At 44.0% G+C, this 21,114-nt stretch overlaps 1 protein-coding gene across 4 annotated transcripts in view; it reads left to right on the top strand.

The window, feature by feature from the left end:
- Positions 1 to 21,114, top strand: part of ADAMTS17 (ADAM metallopeptidase with thrombospondin type 1 motif 17) — a 362,991-nt gene that overhangs the window by 172,059 nt on the left and 169,818 nt on the right. For all 4 annotated transcript variants that reach the window (XM_077940459.1, XM_077940458.1, XM_077940457.1 and 1 more), the window contains exons 9-10: positions 12,283 to 12,423; positions 14,853 to 15,003. In XM_077940459.1, the coding sequence (XP_077796585.1) occupies positions 12,283 to 12,423; positions 14,853 to 15,003 (292 nt within the window). The remainder of the gene's footprint in view (positions 1 to 12,282; positions 12,424 to 14,852; positions 15,004 to 21,114) is intronic.

Raw genomic sequence — 21,114 nt, 5'->3', positions numbered from 1 at the left:
GTAAAAGATTTTCTCTATATATTATCGTCCTTTAAAAACCTAAGTAGAGCCTCACAAGACCTCTTAGCATTACAGTTATCTCCCTTGCTCTGCCTCATTAAATTTCACCATGCGCTTTTTTAGCAGATGAAGGCACATTCTTTGACTAAATTCATTAGAAACTGAGGAGATCCCAGGTTTAATTACACTGCGTGCCATCCGTAAGAAGGTGCCTCGGGAGTCCCACTTGCTGCTTGAGGTCACACTTGCACTCCAGCATCCTATCACTGTCCAAAGCACACAGTGCAGGCTGGTGGTTTTTCCTTCACTTGGATGCTGTGCAAAGAACTTTTGGTTCTGATTCTTCACTTCTAAGAAATCCACAGCAGCCCTGGAATTTGGAGGGTTTTCACTGATGACAGCATCAGCACGACCATTTTGGAGGGTAAACTGGGTATAAATTAAGCTCACATGAAGAGTCAGTAGTCACTTGATAACAGGCAAAGGGCTCCCTTTTCTGAGTGCCCATGCTTTCAGCTTCTGATGTCGACACATGGCCACTAATTGTTCTCCAGCCGTGTTACGGGATTGGGTTATTTCTCCAAGTATCTGTAAGTAATTTGTGGGCAAAGATATACTATGATGATATCCAATGAGACGATATCCAGGGCTCCTAGCTCAAGTTAGCCAGTCACGTTCTCACTTACACCTGTGTGGTCTGGGTGCTGGCAATTAGTCACTTGTGCCTATTTAAATTTCTCTTAATTAAAAATTCCTCAGTCACACTAGCACATTTCAAACTCTTAGTAGCCACATGTGGCCTGTGGCCACGATATCAGACGGCCCACATAGAGGCTTCTCCATCATCGCAGAAAGTTTTATTGAACAGCACTGGCCTAGGCTACATACCAACAGCCTGCTGACTTCTCTCTGATCCCCACCAGGCCATGGGCTTCCTGCAGGGGCTGTGTGTCACTCACTGCTATGAGCCTGGTGCTCTGCAAAATGCCTGGTGCAAGACGGTGCACAATCTACTCTTGAAAGAATGAATAACAACTAGACCTGAAATTGTGCCCAGCCTCCTAGATCAAGAATCATGAAGTTATTCCTTTCTAGATTGGAAATCTTTTAATAGCCACCTGGCTCATGCCCCTCATCTCTCAGCTAGGAAAACAAGCCCAGGAGTTTAGGAACCTTGCTTAACATCCCCGTAATAATTATTGTCAGGTCTTTAACCATGATCTCTTTCTCCTTGGACCATCGCACTGTAGCAGCAAGGAAGGCTTTACAAATGATTATTTAAAAGAAAGCTTCCTTAACCTCATCAAGTTTACCTACCTATGAGTAATCTGGAGCAAATGTATTCAGTGTGCAAACATTAGTAGTATTTCCAGTCGATATGGGAACAGGGTAAAGGTGCCCATGTTTTAACTGATACTTAATGTTATTTTAGAAGTCCTGTTCAATTTCATAAAGCAAGAAATAAGGTGTAAATATAGAAGGGGATGAGGCACAATGAGAATTGTCTGTATATTATAAAAGAATCATCTGAAAAGCCTTTGGAGCCGGTAGATGTTCATCATGGTATTGCGTCATAAGACCAACATGCAGCAATCTGTAGTTTTCCTATGTACAAGCAATAATTACAAAAGAATAAAAAGCAGATCTTATTCACAGCGTTGTCCAAAGACATGAAATACCCAGGAATGATGCTAATAGGAAATGTAAGACCTTCGTGATGCACACTAAAAACATTGGCCAAGGTCATTCACAAAAGGCCTGGCAAAATGATGAGGTGCTCTGTGTCCTAAGATGGCAAGACTCAAGCTTCTAATGATGCCATTTCCCCCCAAATTAGTGTATTCAGTGCAATCCCAAATTAGAATGACTTTTTATAGAATCTGACAAACTAAAATCATAGGGAAGAATAAAGTTCTCAAAATACCCAAGGACATTCTGGAAAAAAAAAAAAAAGAGAGAGACTAAAGAGAGAAAGGAGAAAGAATTGGTTCATTGCTTCTACTCCCTCTATTTGTCTTGATGCCGGGCAGAGGTTTTCTTAACACCCTACAGCCTTTTCACCAGAATCAGCATTGTGTCCTCTAATCACCTGGGGAGGCTATATTCTTATTCCATCGTTGTGACATCATTCTAAACATCTTCAGAATTTCTAACTGCAATCAGCTTTAGCAAGCCCCCTCACAACAGAATGGTTTCCCAGGTCAGAAACTAACATAACTTTATGGGTTTCTTTTCTGTGAAATATTTCAAATCTTTGACTCAGAGTCTATTCAAGTCATGAGGCCGTTTGCCTGCATTGGCTCTAGATGCATTTTTGGATGCTCTAAACAGTGAGGACTTTGTGCGAAGGAGAATGGGAGCCTCCCAAGCAGGTGTCACTCATTTGGGAGCCTGTGTCATTGTGTGTTCATATTGGGACCATCCTATCATGAAGCCATGCCATGCACATGAGGCATTGGGGTGGATGCACACTGTGGGTAGCCTCTGTCCTGTGTGCTGATGGTGCATTACATGGACCTAGGTGCTCATGTGCTGCTTTCATGTCAAGCCATTGATTGATCCCCGTTCTGTGTCCAGCTGTGCTCTAAGAGCTGATGGAGTGGAGAAAAGTGAGACCAGCTCACTCCCTAAGGACTATCTTTGTCATGTGGGAGCATGATCAGAGTGGCAGGAGCTGACAAGCCCATGGAATCTATTAGGACCAGAAAACCGTATTTCACAGAGATGGCAGGAGCTTCAGCCCTATAGTCCAATGTCCCTTGAGCTTTTACCGAGTCCAGGCTACTGCACACACACTGAAGCAAGGAGGAGTGTGGCCTGTTGCATTCAAACCTAGATCTACTGTTGGGAGCCGAAAAGAATGGGAGGCTTTGCCCTAGGCCACCATCTTCATCCCCTTCCTATGGAGAGCAACACATGGTATAGATGAGTGGTCATCAGTGATTGTCCTTCAGAGGTGTCCTAAGGACATCTGCAGTCCTGGATGGGTGTAGCCACTTACCAAGAACAGTGGGCCTCTGAGACACATCTGCTAGAACAGAGATTTTGTTCTGTTAGCTCATTGCAGAGGAATAATGGAATACAAAGGCATTGGAGTGGGGTGGGAACTTTTCATTTCTCCACCGGCCCACCTGCCTTACAGTATGACTTCCCTCCTTAGACCACAGCTGTCTGAGAGCACCTGAGTTTGCAGCTTGGGGGCTGCAACTTGCTTTGGTCAAGCGAATGTGTGTGCTTAGAAGAAGCAAGGCCATTCTCTACTGTACCTACTACTGCCAGGCACTTTGGTGACTGTTTTCCCATGTGACCCTGACCCCCATTCCTTTAGAGAATGTAAACTCTGTATTCCCAGTGCCTAGAACAGTATCTGGCATGCAGAAGGCATTCAACAAATACTTGGTGAATGAATGAATGACGTTCAGTATTATCCCTGTTTAATCACAGATGGGAAAACTAAGGTTCAGAGGTGTGATGTTTCTTTCTCAAGTGGCAGAGCTGACATTTTCTTCTAGGTTGGTCTGACTGCAAAGCCAGGGCTGCTTCTAGATGGGAAGGGGTATTTTGTGTCATCCTCCCTGGCTGCCCACACCTTCTCATCAAAACCATCAGGACATTGGAGGCTGGCTGGGACTTGGAGCTGGCCACTGTCTATGCACGTTGTGCCTGGAGTGCATGGGTGGAGGAAGGTGTGCTGAATATGGGAGACTAAGCAGCTAGGGCCTGATGCCTAATACTGTTAACTTGGCTGGGAAAAGATAGTTTCAGAGAAAGAAGGCCAGCCAGGAGTGCAGATTCTGCTCTTCTGCATGACTTGAGCAAATTACTCTACTCCTACAGCCTTCAAAGGTGCTCAGCAAGAATGGGAAGATGATGGCTGCTCCTATCCCTGTTTCACTGGAGGCTGTGAAGACACAGTGGTAAAATAAGTGAAATGCTCAGACAAAATGGTAGCAGCCCAGGGCACTGCACCTTGACAGAGTGAGAGTCTAAAGTAAGGTGAAAGGTGAAAATAGTGTGGTCCAAATGATCTTTGAAAATTTCCTAGTAAGCACCATATTCAACTGTGTCTGTCTACATCCTTCATACCCAGATTTCCTGCCACTGTTGGAAACAGCAGCCATTTCTTAGAGCATCAGATAGAATTTAAACTTCACTAGCCAGGCATGGTGGCATGCACCTGTAATCCCAGCTACTTGGGAAACTGAGTCAGGAGGATCACTTGAGGCCAGGAGTTTGAGGCTGCAGTGAGCTGTGATCATGCCACTGCACTCCTGCTTGGGTGATAGAGTGAGACCCTGTCTATTAAATAAAATTATAAAATTTAGACTTCAAATATTAAGACTCCACATCTCCTACCCATGTTGTATTTAAAAAATGTGGATCATGAAACACCAGAGTCACCCTCAGCATGGCGTGGTGCTCACAGCAAGAAACCCCAAGAGAAGGGTAGATACACGGCTTTATCACATACCCTCTCAGGATGTCAGGGTGCACAAGCAAACACATGCTTGCTGGCTGGAATAAGGGACAGAATCTCCCATGCTTCGTTCTCTCTGTCTCTCTTTCTCTCTTTCAATAAGTTGAATTTTTGCTAAAAGTTAAAAGCCCACTTGATGTGAATCTTCTAAATGTATGGAGATGTATGTGTGTATATATGTACGTATATATAAGTGTAGGTACATACCTGTCCTATATAGTTTTATATATAGGTATATATAGTTATATATATAGGCATATATAGAGTTATATATAGGTATATGTATACCTATGTATATAATATACCTATATATAACTATATAGGTATATATATAACTATATAGTTATATATAGGTGTGTGTATATATAGGTGTATGTATATAGTTATATATAGGTATATTGTTATATACATAGGTATAAATGCACCGATGTATAACTATATATAGGTATATATACACCTATGTATAACTATATATAGGTATATAGTTACATAGTATATATAGATATATACATATATATTTATACATACATATATAGTTATATATAGTTACAGTTATAGCTATGTATATAACTATATATAACTATAGTTATATAGGTATATATAATATATAGTTATATATACCTATATAGTTATACATAGGTGTATATATACCTATATATAGTTATACATAGGTGTATATATACCTATATATAGTTATATATACCTATATATAGTTATATATAGGTATATAGGAGAGGTATATATCTACACTTATATATACATATATACGTCTACACAAACCCAGGCAAGGCTGCTTTGAGTGAAGGCTGTACCCGACTCATGCACCTACGTCAAAATCCCATGTATGTAAATTCAATAATTGAGTGTTTGCTTGTCATTTCAGTACTCCGGTTAGCTTAGAGAGGCTGTGTATATTGTATGAGTATTATTCATATTTACCTGCTATGATGGTGTCTATTCTAGAAAAACACACTGAACACCAACACTGTGTTGGTCATTATTTACCCATTGGTGATTCCGAATTTTGTACTGTTTTGGGATGACTCTTACATGGTACTATGTGCATTTGAAGTATAGCTAAATCTATGGCGACCCCCAATCTACTCTGGTGTTTGCCTTGTTGCTGAATCCCTGAAAACTGGTGGGCTCATTTTTCTGTACAAAACACAAGTACCTTCTCCACAGTGAGAGGCTTTTGCTGCTATTGCTGCCTATTTGTTTTGTTCTCCATAAGTGGGGTTATTGATGATCATGGGAACTGACGCTGTTCTTTGACCTATAAATGAGTGCAGCGTGTTATCCCCTAGTGGCATTTAATCCTGTAGCTAGCGTTTCGGAGTAGCCCAAGACTGGGGGCACAATCTGGTCCTTGGCAAGAGGTACTGACTGGAGAATTTCCCCTCTAGTGCAGAGCTGGCCTGTTAATTATTGTTATGTTGATTAGCAATAACGAATACACTTCTGTCCACTATTTCTTAGAAACTGCCATGGGCCATTCCAGTTACTACAATGTCAATAAACATCTATTGAATAGGAATTGCCAGGCAGTGTCCCCACAGGGCTATGGAAGTAGGGCTGGAGCCAGCCTTCCATGGAGAAGCTATGTTCATGGGAGCCCAGGCTCTTCATCCCACTCCAGGCGTTCATTCCACAAACTCAGCCAAGACTGCTTTGAGGTGAGGCTGGACCTGACTCCTACACCTGACATCAAAATCCCAAAGCTTCTGAGAGACAGGTAGGCTCAGAGCCAGGTAAAGCTGAGACTTCCAGAGTGGCAGATGTCCCAAGTCTAGAACACCTGCTCATCTCCTGTGAGATTCAGAAACCAGGAGGGGTCGAGCACTGTGGGAATCCTCTCAGAACTCGCCGCATGGTGTGCTTTGTGTCTCCCAAAACAAATAAAGAGCAGCATGTTATTTTAAGATAAAATCAACTCAAGGCCATGAAGCCATGACTGCGTCTGATAAAGCTGGGCCATGTGAGACACAAGACCCATCTGTGTCCTCAGCCCCACAGTCACTGAAAGTTAAAATTACTGGGCGTACTTAACACCACACATTTTCGTTAAATATAATGTTGCCAGAAATAATAAATGCCCTGGGACATAAACTTAAAATAACATGAGTTTCTCAGTCAAAGTAATCTTTAATTTAAACTAAAAATAGCCTAGACAGTAGTTGATGTCAACCTCAAGTATCAAGACTCCTCCCAGTCCAATGCTAGTTAATCAAACTGTAAAGTGATAAGCCACTTAGTTAGCATTTAAACATTTTAGAGCAGATCAAGCTTGATCTATATTAGAGACAAGCTCTGGAAACCCAAGAATCCCACTCGGCTGATTTTGCTGTCTGGAACATTCCTTGGGGAAGTCCTCTTGGGCTGGCAGAGTGAAATGCTCATAGGACACAGTGTGCTCCGGTCGGCCAGATCCCTGTGAGGAATATGGAGTTGCCAACAGCACAGCCATCTTTTCTGAGCACTTTTGTAACCATCGTGTGTGTCTCCTGAATCACCAGGTTCTCTGGCCAGGAGAAGAGGTCTTGTGGGAAGAAGGAGCCCCTTTCATTTGATAACCAAGTTGATCACTGAGAAAACTCATGAAATTTTCTTCCTTAAATGGTGAGACCATCCTCCCAGAGCTTGGGTCTCCTCCCATTGTGGTTTTCTGAGCAACATCGATGTTTGGAAAACCCTTCTAGTAGCTGCCCGGGAGATCCCAGCCAGGGAGGATGGGAGCAGCTTGTCCAAGTGCACAGTTAGAATAATTAATTCATGTGTTGATCCTCCATCGACTTGTGCCCTAGGTTTGAAAAGTTCTTATTACCTGAGGTGGGAGATGCCTCTGATCCAGGTCAAGGTAGGGAAAGAGGTTTTAGAGAATGCCTACAGGGAGAGTTGTTTTCTTAAGGGATTTGAATATTTCTCAAAGTAAGATAATGCTGTATCCGTTTGGTGAATATGCAAATTTTGTAACGTTTGACGCTGCAGCTAATGACACCCTCTTTACTTGGGGGCTGTTCCAGGAGAAACCGGTTTTCTGAGTAGGGTATTTGAGGGGCAGTGACCCAGGCAAATGGAACCTCTGTGTAGGTTCCCAGATGATTTTCCCCGGAACCCAGCTCATGGTTCCGGAACCTGTGCCTTCCTGAAACCATGCATGTTCCTTAAAGAGGCAAAACGTTCCATTCTCTTAGGCTTACATTTCTGAATGTTTCACGTCATTGATACAATGAAGGCCTTGCATTTGCCTCATTGCTTCCAAGTGCAAGATCATGTTCCAAGTAGAGACTATGGTCTGTGTGACTCAGACTAGGATTCCAGGGTCTGTGAGTTGTGACCCTTATGAAGAGACATTGTTAATGCTGATAAGGACCATGCCTGCCAAGGCTGGAGATAGCAATTTGACCTAGTACACATGCAATGGATACACCATGAGATGGCAGCTGGAGCCACTTTTTTCGTGAGACATTTTATTTCTGTAACCTCTGTACATTCGGCATAGTTCATTGAAATCCATCAAAACCTTCAGAAGACCTACTCATTTAAGAATTCTCTCAACAGTTTTATTTAAAGAAAGACAAACCCTAAGTCAAATTTAAGATAGTTGACTTTTGATGTCCTTTGCTAAGTGTACTTGAAAAACCAGTCAGTTCCTTCAACAGTTAACATGAAATAGAGAAAGAGAAAGCTACCAGGTAGAAGAAAATTAAAAACCGATTTCACCTAACATAATGTCCGCAAGGTTCATCCATGTTGTTGCATATTGCAGAATTTCCTTTTTTAAGACTGAATATTTCGCTGTATGCATAGACTGCATTTTATTTATCCATCTATCAGTGGCTATTTAGGTTGTGTTCATATCTTGGCTATTGTGAATAATGCTGTAACTGAACATGGGAGTGATGTCTCTTGGAGATTCTGGTTTCAATTCTTTTGCATAAATATTTTGAAATAGAATTGTTGGATCATACAGTAGTTTTATTTTTAATTTTTGAGGAGCCCCCATACTGTTTTCTCATAGCATCTGTACAATTTTGCATTCTAACCAATGCCACGCAGGGGTTTTAATTTCTCTACGTTCTCGCAGACATCTGTCATGTTTTTTGTATTTTCGTAGTAAACATTGTGAGAGGTATAAGGTGGTATCTCATTGGGGTTTTGATTTGTGTTTCTCTGATGATTGGTGACATTGAGCATCTTTTCTGTACCTGCTGGCCATTTGTATGTCTTCTTTACAGAAATGTCTTCTCAATTCTTGAGCTCACTTTTAACTGGGTTGCTAGTTTTTGTGCTATTGAGTTGTAGGAGTTTCTTATATATTTTAAAACTTAACCCGTTATTTTATACTAAATGAAATAAGCTAGTCACAGAAAGAAAAATACTGCAGGATTCCACTTATATAAGACATCTAAAATAGTCAAATTCATAGAATCAATGAGTGGGTTTGTATTGCCAGGGGTTGGAGGGAGGAGGAAGGGGGAGCTGCTAATCAGTGGGCATCGAGTTTCAGTGGAGCTCAAGAGAGCTGCTGTACAGCATTACAATTGTAGCCAACAATACTGTATTGTAAGTTTACGAACTTCAGAAGGCAGCTCTCATGTGAAGTGCTTTTTCCACCATAAAATACAGTTAAAGAAAATGAGCCTCAAAAAAAGAAAGAATTCATACTGACAGTGAAAGTAAAAATAATTTTTTTGGTGCCAAGGATGAATATATTTTTAAAATTTTTTTATTTGTAACAGAATTTTTTAAAGCTGAATGGAGATTGCTTTCTCATGCACTTGTATGTAAATAAACATGTTCTGTTGCTCATCCAAAAGTGAATTAAAAAGCTGAGTAATTGCATTGAAAAAATAGAACTCACTTTATTCAACCAAGTGACCATTAAGCAGTGGCTCACGCCTGTAATCCCAACACTTTGGGAGGCCAAGGCGGGTGGATCACGAGGTCAAGAGATTGAGATCATCCTAGCCAACATGGTGAAACCCTGTCTCTACTAAAAATACAAAAATTAGCCGGGCGTGCTGGTGCGTGCCTCTAGTCCCACCTACTCAGGAGGCTGAGGCAGGAGAATCACTTGAACCCAGGAGGCAGAGGTTGCAGTGATCCAAGATCGTGCCACTGCACTCCAGCCTGGGCGACAGAGCAAGACTCCGTCTCAAAAAAAAAAAAAAAAAAAAAAAAAAAAATATGGCTAAACTATTCTCACTGGCCAGATTTGTCTGATAATTTCTTCAGTCTTCCTTAACCCTAATTGGATGGATACCTGACACTGAGGCAGGAGTACGAGACTGAATCTAACGAGAGGTGGCTTTTGCCGTTCTGCCAAGCAGTCTGCCACCATGCCCGATCAACACACTTGTCATGGATATGAGTTCTCCAGTATTTTTTGGCACTTTCTTCACTATTAAACAGATAATTCATTCAATAAATGTGTTTATCAAATGCTTGCTTTGCACCAGTTACTGCTGCCCTGAGAAAATAGGGTGAGTTGGAAGAGCCTGTGGGCCTCCAGTCAGGAGGGTCTGAGGTTGACAGAGGCCTGGACCAAGCGAAACTGTGGCCATCCATACCTAGGTGGTGATGCAGACACTCCCTTTTCAGACATGACCATAGTTGGTCACTTGACCAATTAGGCAAAAAATTGATTCAAGTGGAGAAATAAATCAAGACATTATACGTAGGTGCCTTAGACATTTTGTTTTAACTTAAGCTATAAAAACATTAGCTTTTTTCATCAATTTTGTAATGCAGAGGGGAAGCCTCCTCTTTGAGGAAGGGTATCTGCCAATTGGATTTCCATGTCACCTTCTGATATGGTTTGGCTGTGTCCCCACTCAAATCTCATTTTGAATTGTAATCCGCATAATCCCATGTGTCGAGGGAGGGACCAGGTGGGAGGTGATTGGGTCGTGAGGGTGGTTTCCTCTGTGCTGTTCTTGTGATAGTGAGGGAGTTCTCACAAGATCTCATGGGTTTATAAGCATCTGGCATTTTCCCTGTTTGTGCTTCTCTCTCCTGCCGCCATGTGAAGAAGGTCCTTGCTTCCCCTTCACCTTCTGCCATGATTGTAAGTTTTGAGGTCTCCCTGGCAGAACTGCAAGTCAATTAAACCTCTTTCCTTTATGAACTGCCCAGTCTCAGGTAGTATCTTTATAGCAGTGTGAAAATGGACTAATACACCTTCCTCACATAAAGCATGCCTATAATGAGAGTTTGAATCCAGTTTCTTTAATATATGTGTTTTTTTTTTTTTTTTTTTGTGTGTGTGTGTGTGTGTGTGTGTGTGTGTGTATACACATAGAAAGGATTATAAAAGACTTGTGAAGCAGCCTGGGAACAGATTTTTGTGATTTATTCCTCATCTTTCACAGTTGTCTTGCCCACACCCAGTTGGATGGCAGTCTGTCTTAGCTACTGGCTAAATCTGTTTTCATGAGAACAACAACTTAGTATTTGTCCTCATATTTCGTTGGTTAACCCAACATGTAACCACATGTATGAATTGAAATAACAAGTATCACTGGCATCAGTAGGTTTAAGAATAAATAAAATTGAAGATTGGTACGGATGCCGCCCCTCCACTGATGGGGGCAGTCACATATGGGTGATCAGAGAGGGACCCGCTAGCCCAAAGTTCCAGAACACATGAACGCCAGGCAGCGGATCCTCCAAATGACATGAGTGACTTTAGCTGATCCAACTCCACTTGGGAGTTGGCCAGGGGAGCATCTCTGTAGGCAAAAGGGTGTGGGGGTGGCGTGCAGGCGTGCAGAGGAGAAGACAGGATGGGTTTCTCTTGGGAAGAACACCACCATGAAGCACCAAGCAGGGGAGTTGACGGAAGACGGTCAGACATCTATGAGCAAACTAGGAAAATGTGGCTCTAGAGCAGAATTTAGAAACCTCTTTTATCATTATCTCTGTCAGCGTTTATCTCTTCTCCGAAGCTGGCAGTGATTTGAGGTCTTTTCCTTGTGGTCCGTTACCTGGCACTTGGAAAGTATCTAATATTTTTGAATGAAGGAAAGTATGTGTTCTTTTTTGTTGTTGTTGTACTGAGGTTGTTGAAAGATCGTCATCCTTATACAAGTTGGGTCATAAGGAACTCTGGGTCAGTGAACTGTGGGCCACTGGATCTTGTGTGCTGCATGTCTTGGCTTACCCCAGTGAGGGCAAGTGTATAAGCTAAGATCACTGTTCAGTGCACAGTGTGATCAGCCCTCCAGGTTGAGACAGGCATCCTGGTATCTCTCAGGTATTGCTGAATAGGGAAGGTGACAGTTGTGATCTTGTTAGAAGCGAAAGATAGAAAAGCCATACTTTGTAATGAGTTTGAAGGCTTAGATTCAGAACATTCTATAAGTCAGTATTTAGGATGGTACCCAGTGATTCCTCTTAGCACAATGAATTATCTCTAAGGAACAGAAACACCTAAACCATGAACATTGGAATATTTAATGTAAGAAAACAAGTCTAACCATCAGAAGCTTAGAGTTTAAGAATTATCATGTCACAGTTAATTATCAGAGTTAATATACTTCGTTGATTTATTGTTATTTGGTGAATGCTATTAGTGTCTGTCATTTGCTCAGTTTATCTTCATTCACTAAATAAACAAATCCTTGCCTTCTATTTCTCTGAAAACACATGACTGTGGGTCTGTTCTGTGAGAACCACTTACACCTTATGTCAGTTTTTGTTTTTAACAGTTGATTTAGCTTAGCATGGTCCGCTTGCACCTGGAACTGGAAATGAGAAGCCTGTAGCATAAGCATCCCTCTCTTCTTCTCCTTCTTGGACAGCTTGGGCATGAACCACGATGATGACCACTCATCCTGCGCTGGCAGGTCCCACATCATGTCGGGAGAGTGGGTGAAAGGCCGGAACCCAAGTGACCTCTCTTGGTCCTCCTGCAGCCGAGATGACCTTGAAAACTTCCTCAAGTAAGTCCTGGAATTATTCTATAGGATGAATGCAATCAGAAGTACTTCCAAAAGACAAAAGTATTGGAGTCTCAGCAAGTGTGAAGTGGAGAAACGACTCTCTTTTGGGATTTGCATCTAGCCTCAAGAGGCAGTCAGCACAGAGTGTCCTATAATGGCAAGAACATCTCCCGCGTGCGCATCTGCTCCAGCGACGGGCGCACAGCGGGTGATCATTACGTAATTGCCAATCGATTGAAATATCAGCATAGTTACCCTGTCTTGAAAAGAAACCATTTGGTTCCTCTGCAGTGGTCACCACCTTGGGGCGCCCCTGGGCTGCTGCAGAATGGAGCATTTCCTGGTGTGGAGACGGAGGCCGCTTCCCTAGAGGGAGTGAATTTGCTGGGGGTTGCGGGGTGGGTTTGCTGACCTTCCTCACCTCTGGGGAGGGGAGGGCTGTGTTTATCTCATTGCTACTTTCTTCCCAGAAGGTGTCTGCACCCTTCCATTCTCAGATTTCTGTGGAAGAATCGGCCATCTGGTTTCAGACCTTTGTCGAACAGTTTATACCCATGGACGGGGCGGGTCCCTTAGTGTCAAGACCTCAGGGTTGAATTTACAGAGTGACTGTGCAGACACTGGTCACTGAACTACTTAGCCATGTTAATTCAGGCACCCTGGGAGACAGCAGTGAGTCGGCGAGTCTCACCTGCAGATGGAGCTTCTCAGTCCAGTAACACGTTCAAGTACCCGGTGAATTTAGGATGTAGTGGCAAAGGGGCCATCCCAGGTCTTTTTTCATGACGTTCCCTGTTGATGGGGATATTGTTCAGTGGCAAATCAGCTTAAAAATGCACTCATTACTTTTAATGTAGTCCACTTCCCACTGAGTATTTGATACCACAGATCTTAAGAAATGCTGCAAGCCCCTCGATGTTATTTCGCTTTACCCACAAGGGTCATGGTGACAAGATGGAGTGGGTTGGTTGGTTTGTTGGTTGGTTTATTTGTTTGTTTGTTTGTTTTTTGAGATGGAGTCTCACTCTGTCTCCCAGGCTGGAATGCAGTGGCATGATCTTGGCTCGCTACAACCTCTGCCTCCCGGGTTCAAGCGATTCTCCTGCCTCAGCCTCCCCAGTAGCTGGGATTATAGGCATGCGCCATCACACCCAGCTAATTTTTGTATTTTTAGTAGAGATGAGGTTTTGCCATGTTGGCCAGGCTGGTCTTGAACTCCTGATCCCAGGTGATCTGCCTGCCTTGGCCTCCCAAAGTGCTGGGATTATATGTGTGAGCTACCGCACCCAACCAAGATGGGGTGTTTTTATTTGCTCACGTACATAGCACTGGTCCCACTGGTGAGAAGTATTGTGTGTCTGAGCCCAGAAGAAGTAAACCAGGATCAGTCTGTGTGTCTCGTGTTCATGCAACTTTTTCCTTAATAATCTTGGCAAGTGACTGGGTTTTCTGCCTTAAACCATCTGCCTTTAGAAATTGAGAAATAAAAGCATTGTAGTAAGTAACCTCCTTTAGAGCCAGAGCCTCGCAATCCCCAGTTCACTTATTCATTTATTTATTAATGAGTCAGAGTCTCACTCTCTCACCCAGGCTGGAGTTCAGTGGTGCAGTCTTGGCTCACTGCAACCTCAGCCTCCTGAGTTCAAGCAATTCTCCTGCTTCAGCCTTCCAAGTAGCTGGGACTACAGGTGGGACTACAACCATGCCTGGCTAATTTTTGTGTTTTTAGTAGAGATGGGAGTTTCCCCATATTGGCCAGGCTGGTCTCGAACTCCTGACCGCAAGTGATCCACCCACCTCAGCCTCCCAAAGTGCTGGGATTATTGGCGTGAGCCCCCGAACCCGGCCCCCAGTTCACTCTTTTAGAGATGCACCTGTCATTGTAAATTAATGCTCCTACCCCTGTTGAAATCCTGAAGTCCTTGGCAGGTATTGCCAGTGGCTTTCAGGGACAGCGGGATCAAGTGAAACACCGAGGCCCCACAAGCACTCAAAGAGAACCTGAAGAGTTGGAAATAAGCACTTTGATTTTATTTAAAGTAAAACAAGTCTAACTTGTTCGTTATTCATGATAGTATTTTCTCAAAGCCATAGTCTAAGAAGATATGATAATCTATTCCAAAATCATTTTCATCAAAGAAAGCTTTCAAACTCCCCAATAAAAGTCCATCAGCCTCATGGATGTCATTCCTACACCCCTCCTGAGTCTCCAGGTTCTTATTGCCTTCAGAGCGAAGATTCACATTTGGCCATGTAGAAAAAGGAATGCACAGCAAAAAAGCGCAGTCCGTGTGTCCAGTGCTTGCATCCTTTTTCCATAAAGAACGTAGAGGTGCCTCCTTCTCAGTGACTGAAAACTCAAAACAAAACAAAACAAAAACCTAGGCAGCTGCACATTTGCAAGTCAACTTGCCTCTTGGCTGTTTCAGGTCAAAAGTCAGCACCTGCTTGCAAGTCACGGACCCCAGAAGCCAGCACACGGTACGCCTCCCGCACAAGCTGCCGGGCATGCACTACAGTGCCAACGAGCAGTGCCAGATCCTGTTTGGCACCAATGCCACCTTCTGCAGAAACATGGAGGTAAGCAGCCCTGGGAGGACTGGCTCGGGACAGAGCATGGGTCCAGCCCTCCCGCAGCAGTACTGGCTTCTGCTGGAGGACATGGGCATTCACACTCAGCACATGCACATACACACACAAGCACACGTATACATGTATGCACACACATGTTCGGCGCTCATATACATATATATGCACACACACGTTCGCATACAGAGACATGCATAAACACACCCTCACAGGCATTTGCACATGTGCACCCCATATAGCCATACGCACATACACACCTACACATGCAATTGCAGGCACATGTCTACACACAGTCCCCCACACGGGCACTTTTGCAGGGGAATGCTTCAGGGTTACCACTGACTCCGGTAGCCTAACATTTTAATATGGAACACTTAGGACACTAGAGACGCAGCACACTGTCACCTGACTTCAAACCCTGCATGGATAAACAAGAGGGTTAAAACTATTAAACATTTGAGCATATCAAATTGGGAAAATTTAACAAGTAAAAAATTGATTATATGATAATAACCCCATTAAATAGTTACCACTTATTGAACATTACCTATGTGTTTGGTACTAAAGCTTCCAACATGTATGATCCCAATTAGTCATCACCATAGCTCCCGAGATCCTGTCCATGGTTTCCAGATGACAACACCAAGTCAAAGTAAGCAAACATTCAAAATGGCTTGGTTGGTAGGTAGTAGAGCGAGGATTTGACCTCAAGTCTCATTCACCCCTGAGTGCACACTTTTTCACCATGATGCAAACACCAAGGTCTGTGGCTTGACTGGTTTTATGGGTGGGGGGTGCCAAGAGGGGCATGTGGGTACCCAGGGCAGGGCAGTCTCCATGCCTGTGGCCATCTGTGTAGCAGACAGGGAAGGCCCTGGCCACAGGGGAAGGCCAGGAGCCTGTGGTCCACCTGGCCCTGGCAGTGACAGGACTAGGGGAGCAGAGCCTGCACCATCCTATAGAGAGAGAGGACAGAAATAGGGGAACCAGCTAGGAGTATGAGGAACTCAGCAGCTAGGCAGCAGGTGGTCAGCCTGAGGAAGGGCTGTCCCAGCACTGGCATTCAGAAGCACACCTGGTCCCAAGGAGGATGTGTGGATGGCTGGGCAGGTTCTTGGAGCAAGCACTTGGGAGCAGCACCAAGGCACACACGTACATGCAGGCTGCCTCCAGAATGCAGTCCCAGTGCCCATTAGCCAGAACTCCTGGAGACAGATGCTGCCTCTTGAGTGCTTCCTGTCTAAGTATAAGTTAGTTTAGGAAATTGGGGCACAACCTACAGGTGGGGCATTGCCTGCCATCTTTGGGGTCGCAAAAAAGGGCAGCTCCTTAAAACCAGGCTGTTTCCTCCTGCTGGCTGTTTTCCCCAAAGGACGTTTATCCACACCATAGTGCTGATTCTGCCCTGCCATTCCCCGGGGGAGCATGCCTGCAAGGGTCCCCTCCAGAGACTAATGGGAAGCTGTCACCCATGTCAACCTCCCACAGGATGCCTGTACCTCCCACCCCAAGACGCAGGGTTGAAGGACACCTTCATGGGGAGATGTGATGAGCCCTAGGATGTGATTGTCCCCAGCATCCTGCAGCAGTGTCCAAACTCACCATCAGCCACTGTGTGGCTTCAGCATGAAGGCTCTCATGCACATACACAGTGCCTGCCAAGAGGCATCCTGTCTGCCTCTTCAGTCCCTACAGTGCATGGATGCTACAGAGATACCAGGAAAGAGCAGGTTTCAGGGAGTCCCTTGATGATGTGGAGACAGCATGAGATTGTGTGGATGGGATAACCAGGGAGGACGTCACGCAGAGAAAAGGGCCCCAGACACCGGGAGTGGGGAAGTGGATAGTGCCCAGCTGAGCCAAGGGACAGAGTGCTCACTCTGCCCACTCTGGAGTCCTCCACCAGTGAGATGTGGCAGGCCAGGCTGAGCTGGTCCTTACAGGGCAGGATTAAGTGGGGTGGGGGCTGGGCAGAGACTGCCTGCTGCCTGAGAGCTGGAGCTGTTTTCCCTTCTAGGAGCCAAGCACTTGCATCCCCATTGGATGAGGAGGGACAGAGGGAGGGAGACACTTATACTGGGGTCTCACAGTCTCCCAGGCTGGACTTTGTCCTTGCACTGTCACACACAACCCCGACTGCAACCCCAAAGGCAAGGGCTTTTAAACCCATTTTAACAGATGAGAATATAGAAGCTAAGAGAGATTAGGAAACAAGCCAGGCTCACCCAGCTGGAAAGAGGTGGGCTGGAAGGCAAGCCCAGGGATATCTGTTACTGAGGGAGGAAAGGAAAGGAAAGCTACTGGCATTCAAAGACAGACCCCAAAGAGAGGAGGCAGGGGATGTGGTATTTTATTTTCCTTCAGAATAATCTTTTCATTAGAGGAATTCAATTAGAGGGCAACAAGCAATGATTCGCTTAGCTTTGTGACTCCTTTCTCCCTAGAAGCTCAAAATCCAGATGCATATCAAGTGAGATCTTCCCATGTGCCTGTTACATTGAAGCTGAACATTTATTCCTGAGCTCCCAAGGAACTGCAAAATATGTTTTCCTGCTTGCTTTTGCCTTGAGAGTTTCACCAGCAATATAATAAATGTGTGTTTTCCTCTCCAATAACTAGCAGAAAGGATTTCTTAGGGGAGTGATGGAATGACAGTCCCCTTGATGGCCACCAGCCTCAGCTGGTCAGTGGTGATAGTCCTGCTTGCAAGGCTAGTGACACTTGCTTTAGAGGAATCTGACTGTGGGGTAGCAGTGACTGCACACTGGAGAAAATGTCACGATTGTTAGAAACAAATGCTTGTTCCTCAGTGCCGAAAAGAAGAACGAGTGCTCAAAGAATTTTCTCAGCAAAAGATAGAAAGTGTCACTCGTGGATGGAGCAATGGCAAGAATACACCTGAGCAAGGGAGGGGAAGGGGTTCTTATTCCTGTCGCAGGTAGTCCCTACTGCTGTGTCATTCCCCTTTTGGCTAGGGTTGGACCGCACAGTCTAAGCTAATTCCGATTGGCTATTTTAAAGAGAGCAAGGGTATGAGCCAGAGTGGCGAGGTGAGCAGTTTGGCAGGAAAGACGGTTAGAAACGGGGAACTAAAAACTAAAGGTGACTTAGGTTAGAGCAGGTGACCAGGGGTGACTCAGGTCAAAGCAGGTGACCAGGGGAACAGGTGTGAACTACTGATTAAAACTGGTGGAAAAGGTTGTTTACGGAAACTATGAGGAAATTAAACTTTAAAATGGAGGACAAAGAACTGAACATACTGACGTATTGATTCTTTGAAGAGAAATCTAGAACTCACTCTCTCCAACACACTGATACTCATTTGGGGAAGAAAATACAGAAGACCAGATGCTTCCCTGTGAACCCTTTGAGAACCAAGGACTTGGGGCATGCTGCCCTAGGCCTGGGACATGTATCAGTCAAGTCCAGGTGAAGACAGTGCCACACTTCAGGGCTCCAGGCCCTGCTCTATCAACAGTCTGCACCTTCCCTGCTTTTGTAGGGTTGTGTGTAGGTTTTGCCTGTGCTGTGGTTGATGTTGGGTATGGCAGGAGAGCGTACATATGCTGTTATCCCTCAATTCTTCCGTGCAATGCTGCCTTGTTGGTGTGGGTGTGTGCCCCCTCCCTTCTTCCTTCTGGGCCTCATCCTGCCCTATGCTCCCCTGCACTTACTCTGTTCCAGCTGTACTGGTTCTCCTGTTCTTCTTGGACCCGAGCAGGGACACACTTGCTTCGTGCTGGCTGTTTCCTCCTCCCTGCCACTCTTCTCCCAGTTATCTGCATAACTAATTCCCTCATCTTTTTTGATTCTGTTTTTTTTTTTTGTTTTTTGTTTTGTTTTTAAATATAAACTTCTCAATGAGGCCTACCCTGACCACCCTCTTTAAGATGACAGTCTAGTACCCTCCCCTGTCCACCTGTGCAGCATTCACATCTCCTAATTCATTAAAGGAAAGCCCTGCTTTCAGATACTTACCATCTTTTAATATACTCTGTAACTCACCTTTTGATTATAGCTATACCTGTATCTCCTTCTTCTAGATTATAAACCCTTCCAGGGCAGCAATCTTTGCTTGTGCTCACCAGTGTTTCTCAACTGCCTTGAGCAGTACCTGGCACATAGTAGGTGCTCATTAAGTATGTGTTGTGCTGAGATCCAGACATGACCCTAACAGCAGATTTGTTAAGCCTTCCTTATGTGGCTTCCTCAGCTGTTGATGAACTTGTGGAATAGCTCAGATTTGAGGAAGAAACCGTTAGAGACCTCCCTGTGCAATGTATTACTCTCTAAGCCTGATTTCACATTTTTCCTCTGGTTCACCAACGTAACACATAAGACCTTGTCATTTTTCTTGCAGGGGTTCATATAAACCATTTTCATGGCTTCTTCCAAGGACAAGAAGCCATTCAAGGTAGTGCAAAGAGTCTGGCAGTGAGTGACTTGCCAGCTGGTTCCTAGAGATCATCTCTCTCAATGCCTTAGAGTCTTCATTAGTAAATCCTCAGGCTTCTGGTCAGTTAATACATGACAAGTACAGGGAACTGGGTCTGTCAATAAGGTTGGTGCCCAATAGGGAGAGCTGATATCTGTGTTACTACCTTTCTGGATAACACCGATTCCCATCTGTGAGGGGACAGAGCTAATTTATCTGTACATCTCCAGAATAAGCATTTCTCTATATTGAACTCCTGGGAGATATGGAAAATTAAGCATCATTTAAAACCTGTATTGTTCATGCAGCCAGAGACCCACCGGAGCCAATCAGAAAGGCCTTTTAATCTAGTGCCATAATTGACTTTTATAGCCATTATTTCTCTTTCATGCCCTTGCGGACTGAAATGGATATCATGTAATGAAATGATCACAGTCCTAACGTTGCTTTTAAATTTCTCATCCCAACTTTTGCTTTCAGCCAAGAGGGTGTAACAAGGGCCAGATTTATTTTCCTTATGAAACAAATAAAAAAACACAGGTAAAATTTATGAAACAATGATTTCCAAGCAGCAAACACCTGTGATCCTTGAGAGATGTGAAATAAGTGAGGTGAGCCCTATAATTTTCCTGTCCTATGGCCTGGGCAGTCTCCAGGCAGTGGCACAGGGAGGGAGAGCTGCAGAAGAGCAGCTCTGAGTCCTCCTGAGTTGAGGAAACAGAGCTGGTTGTACAGGGAAGCTAAGGCAGCTAGAGTTCACAAGGCAGAGGACCACTGGAGAAAGAGCTGCAGAGAGAACCGGGAAATCTGCAGAGTCCCCTATGAATGTTCAGTTTAGTGGTCAGCAGAGGTGTGTGAAAAACTACCCAAGGCCAGGAAAAGAACCATCTAAAAGAGTTAGAGGGAAGACTCTCTGGAGCTCACACAGTCATCAAGTAGGGCACAAGAGAGTTTTCCTTCAGTAACATAGAAAATTAGCCCCACGCTAAATGCTGATCTGGTCCCATATAATAAAGCTTAAAACCAACATCTCAAAGAATCAAACTATTTCCAAGTAATTTAACCCAGTCCTAGAACAAAGCTTGGATACATTTGTAGAAGTACAAAACTATTTATCACTCAATAAAATAAAATCACAATGTCTAGCATCAAATAAAAAACTTCCAGGCATGCAAAGAAGTAGGAAAATATATCCACCATAATGAGGGGGAAAATAAATCAATCAAAATCAACCTAGTAATGACACAGGTGAGATAATTACCTGTGTCAAGGACATTAGAACAGGAATTATGATGATATGTCAGGTTGAGATAGCAGAAGATTAAACATATTAAGTAGAAACATGGAAGATATCTATTTTAAAAAGATAACTACAAACCACTGCTCAGTGAAATAAAAGAGGACACAAACAAATGGAAGAACATACCATGCTCATGGATAGGAAGAATCAATATCGTGAAAATGGCCATACTGCCCAAGGTTATTTATAGATTCAATGCCATCCCCATCAAGCTACCAATGAGTTTCTTCACAGAATTGGAAAAAACTGCTTTAAAGTTCATATGGAACCAAAAAAGAGCCCGCATCTCCAAGACAATCCTAAGTCAAAAGAACAAAGCTGGAGGCATCACGCTACCTGACTTCAAACTATACTACAAGGCTAGAGT

The sequence above is a fragment of the Macaca mulatta genome, chromosome 7 (genome assembly GCF_049350105.2).
Source record: "Macaca mulatta isolate MMU2019108-1 chromosome 7, T2T-MMU8v2.0, whole genome shotgun sequence".
NCBI classification, from domain to species: domain Eukaryota; kingdom Metazoa; phylum Chordata; class Mammalia; order Primates; family Cercopithecidae; genus Macaca; species Macaca mulatta.
Note: the sequence above shows the minus strand (reverse complement) of the source record. Positions and strands in the feature narration are given on the sequence as shown.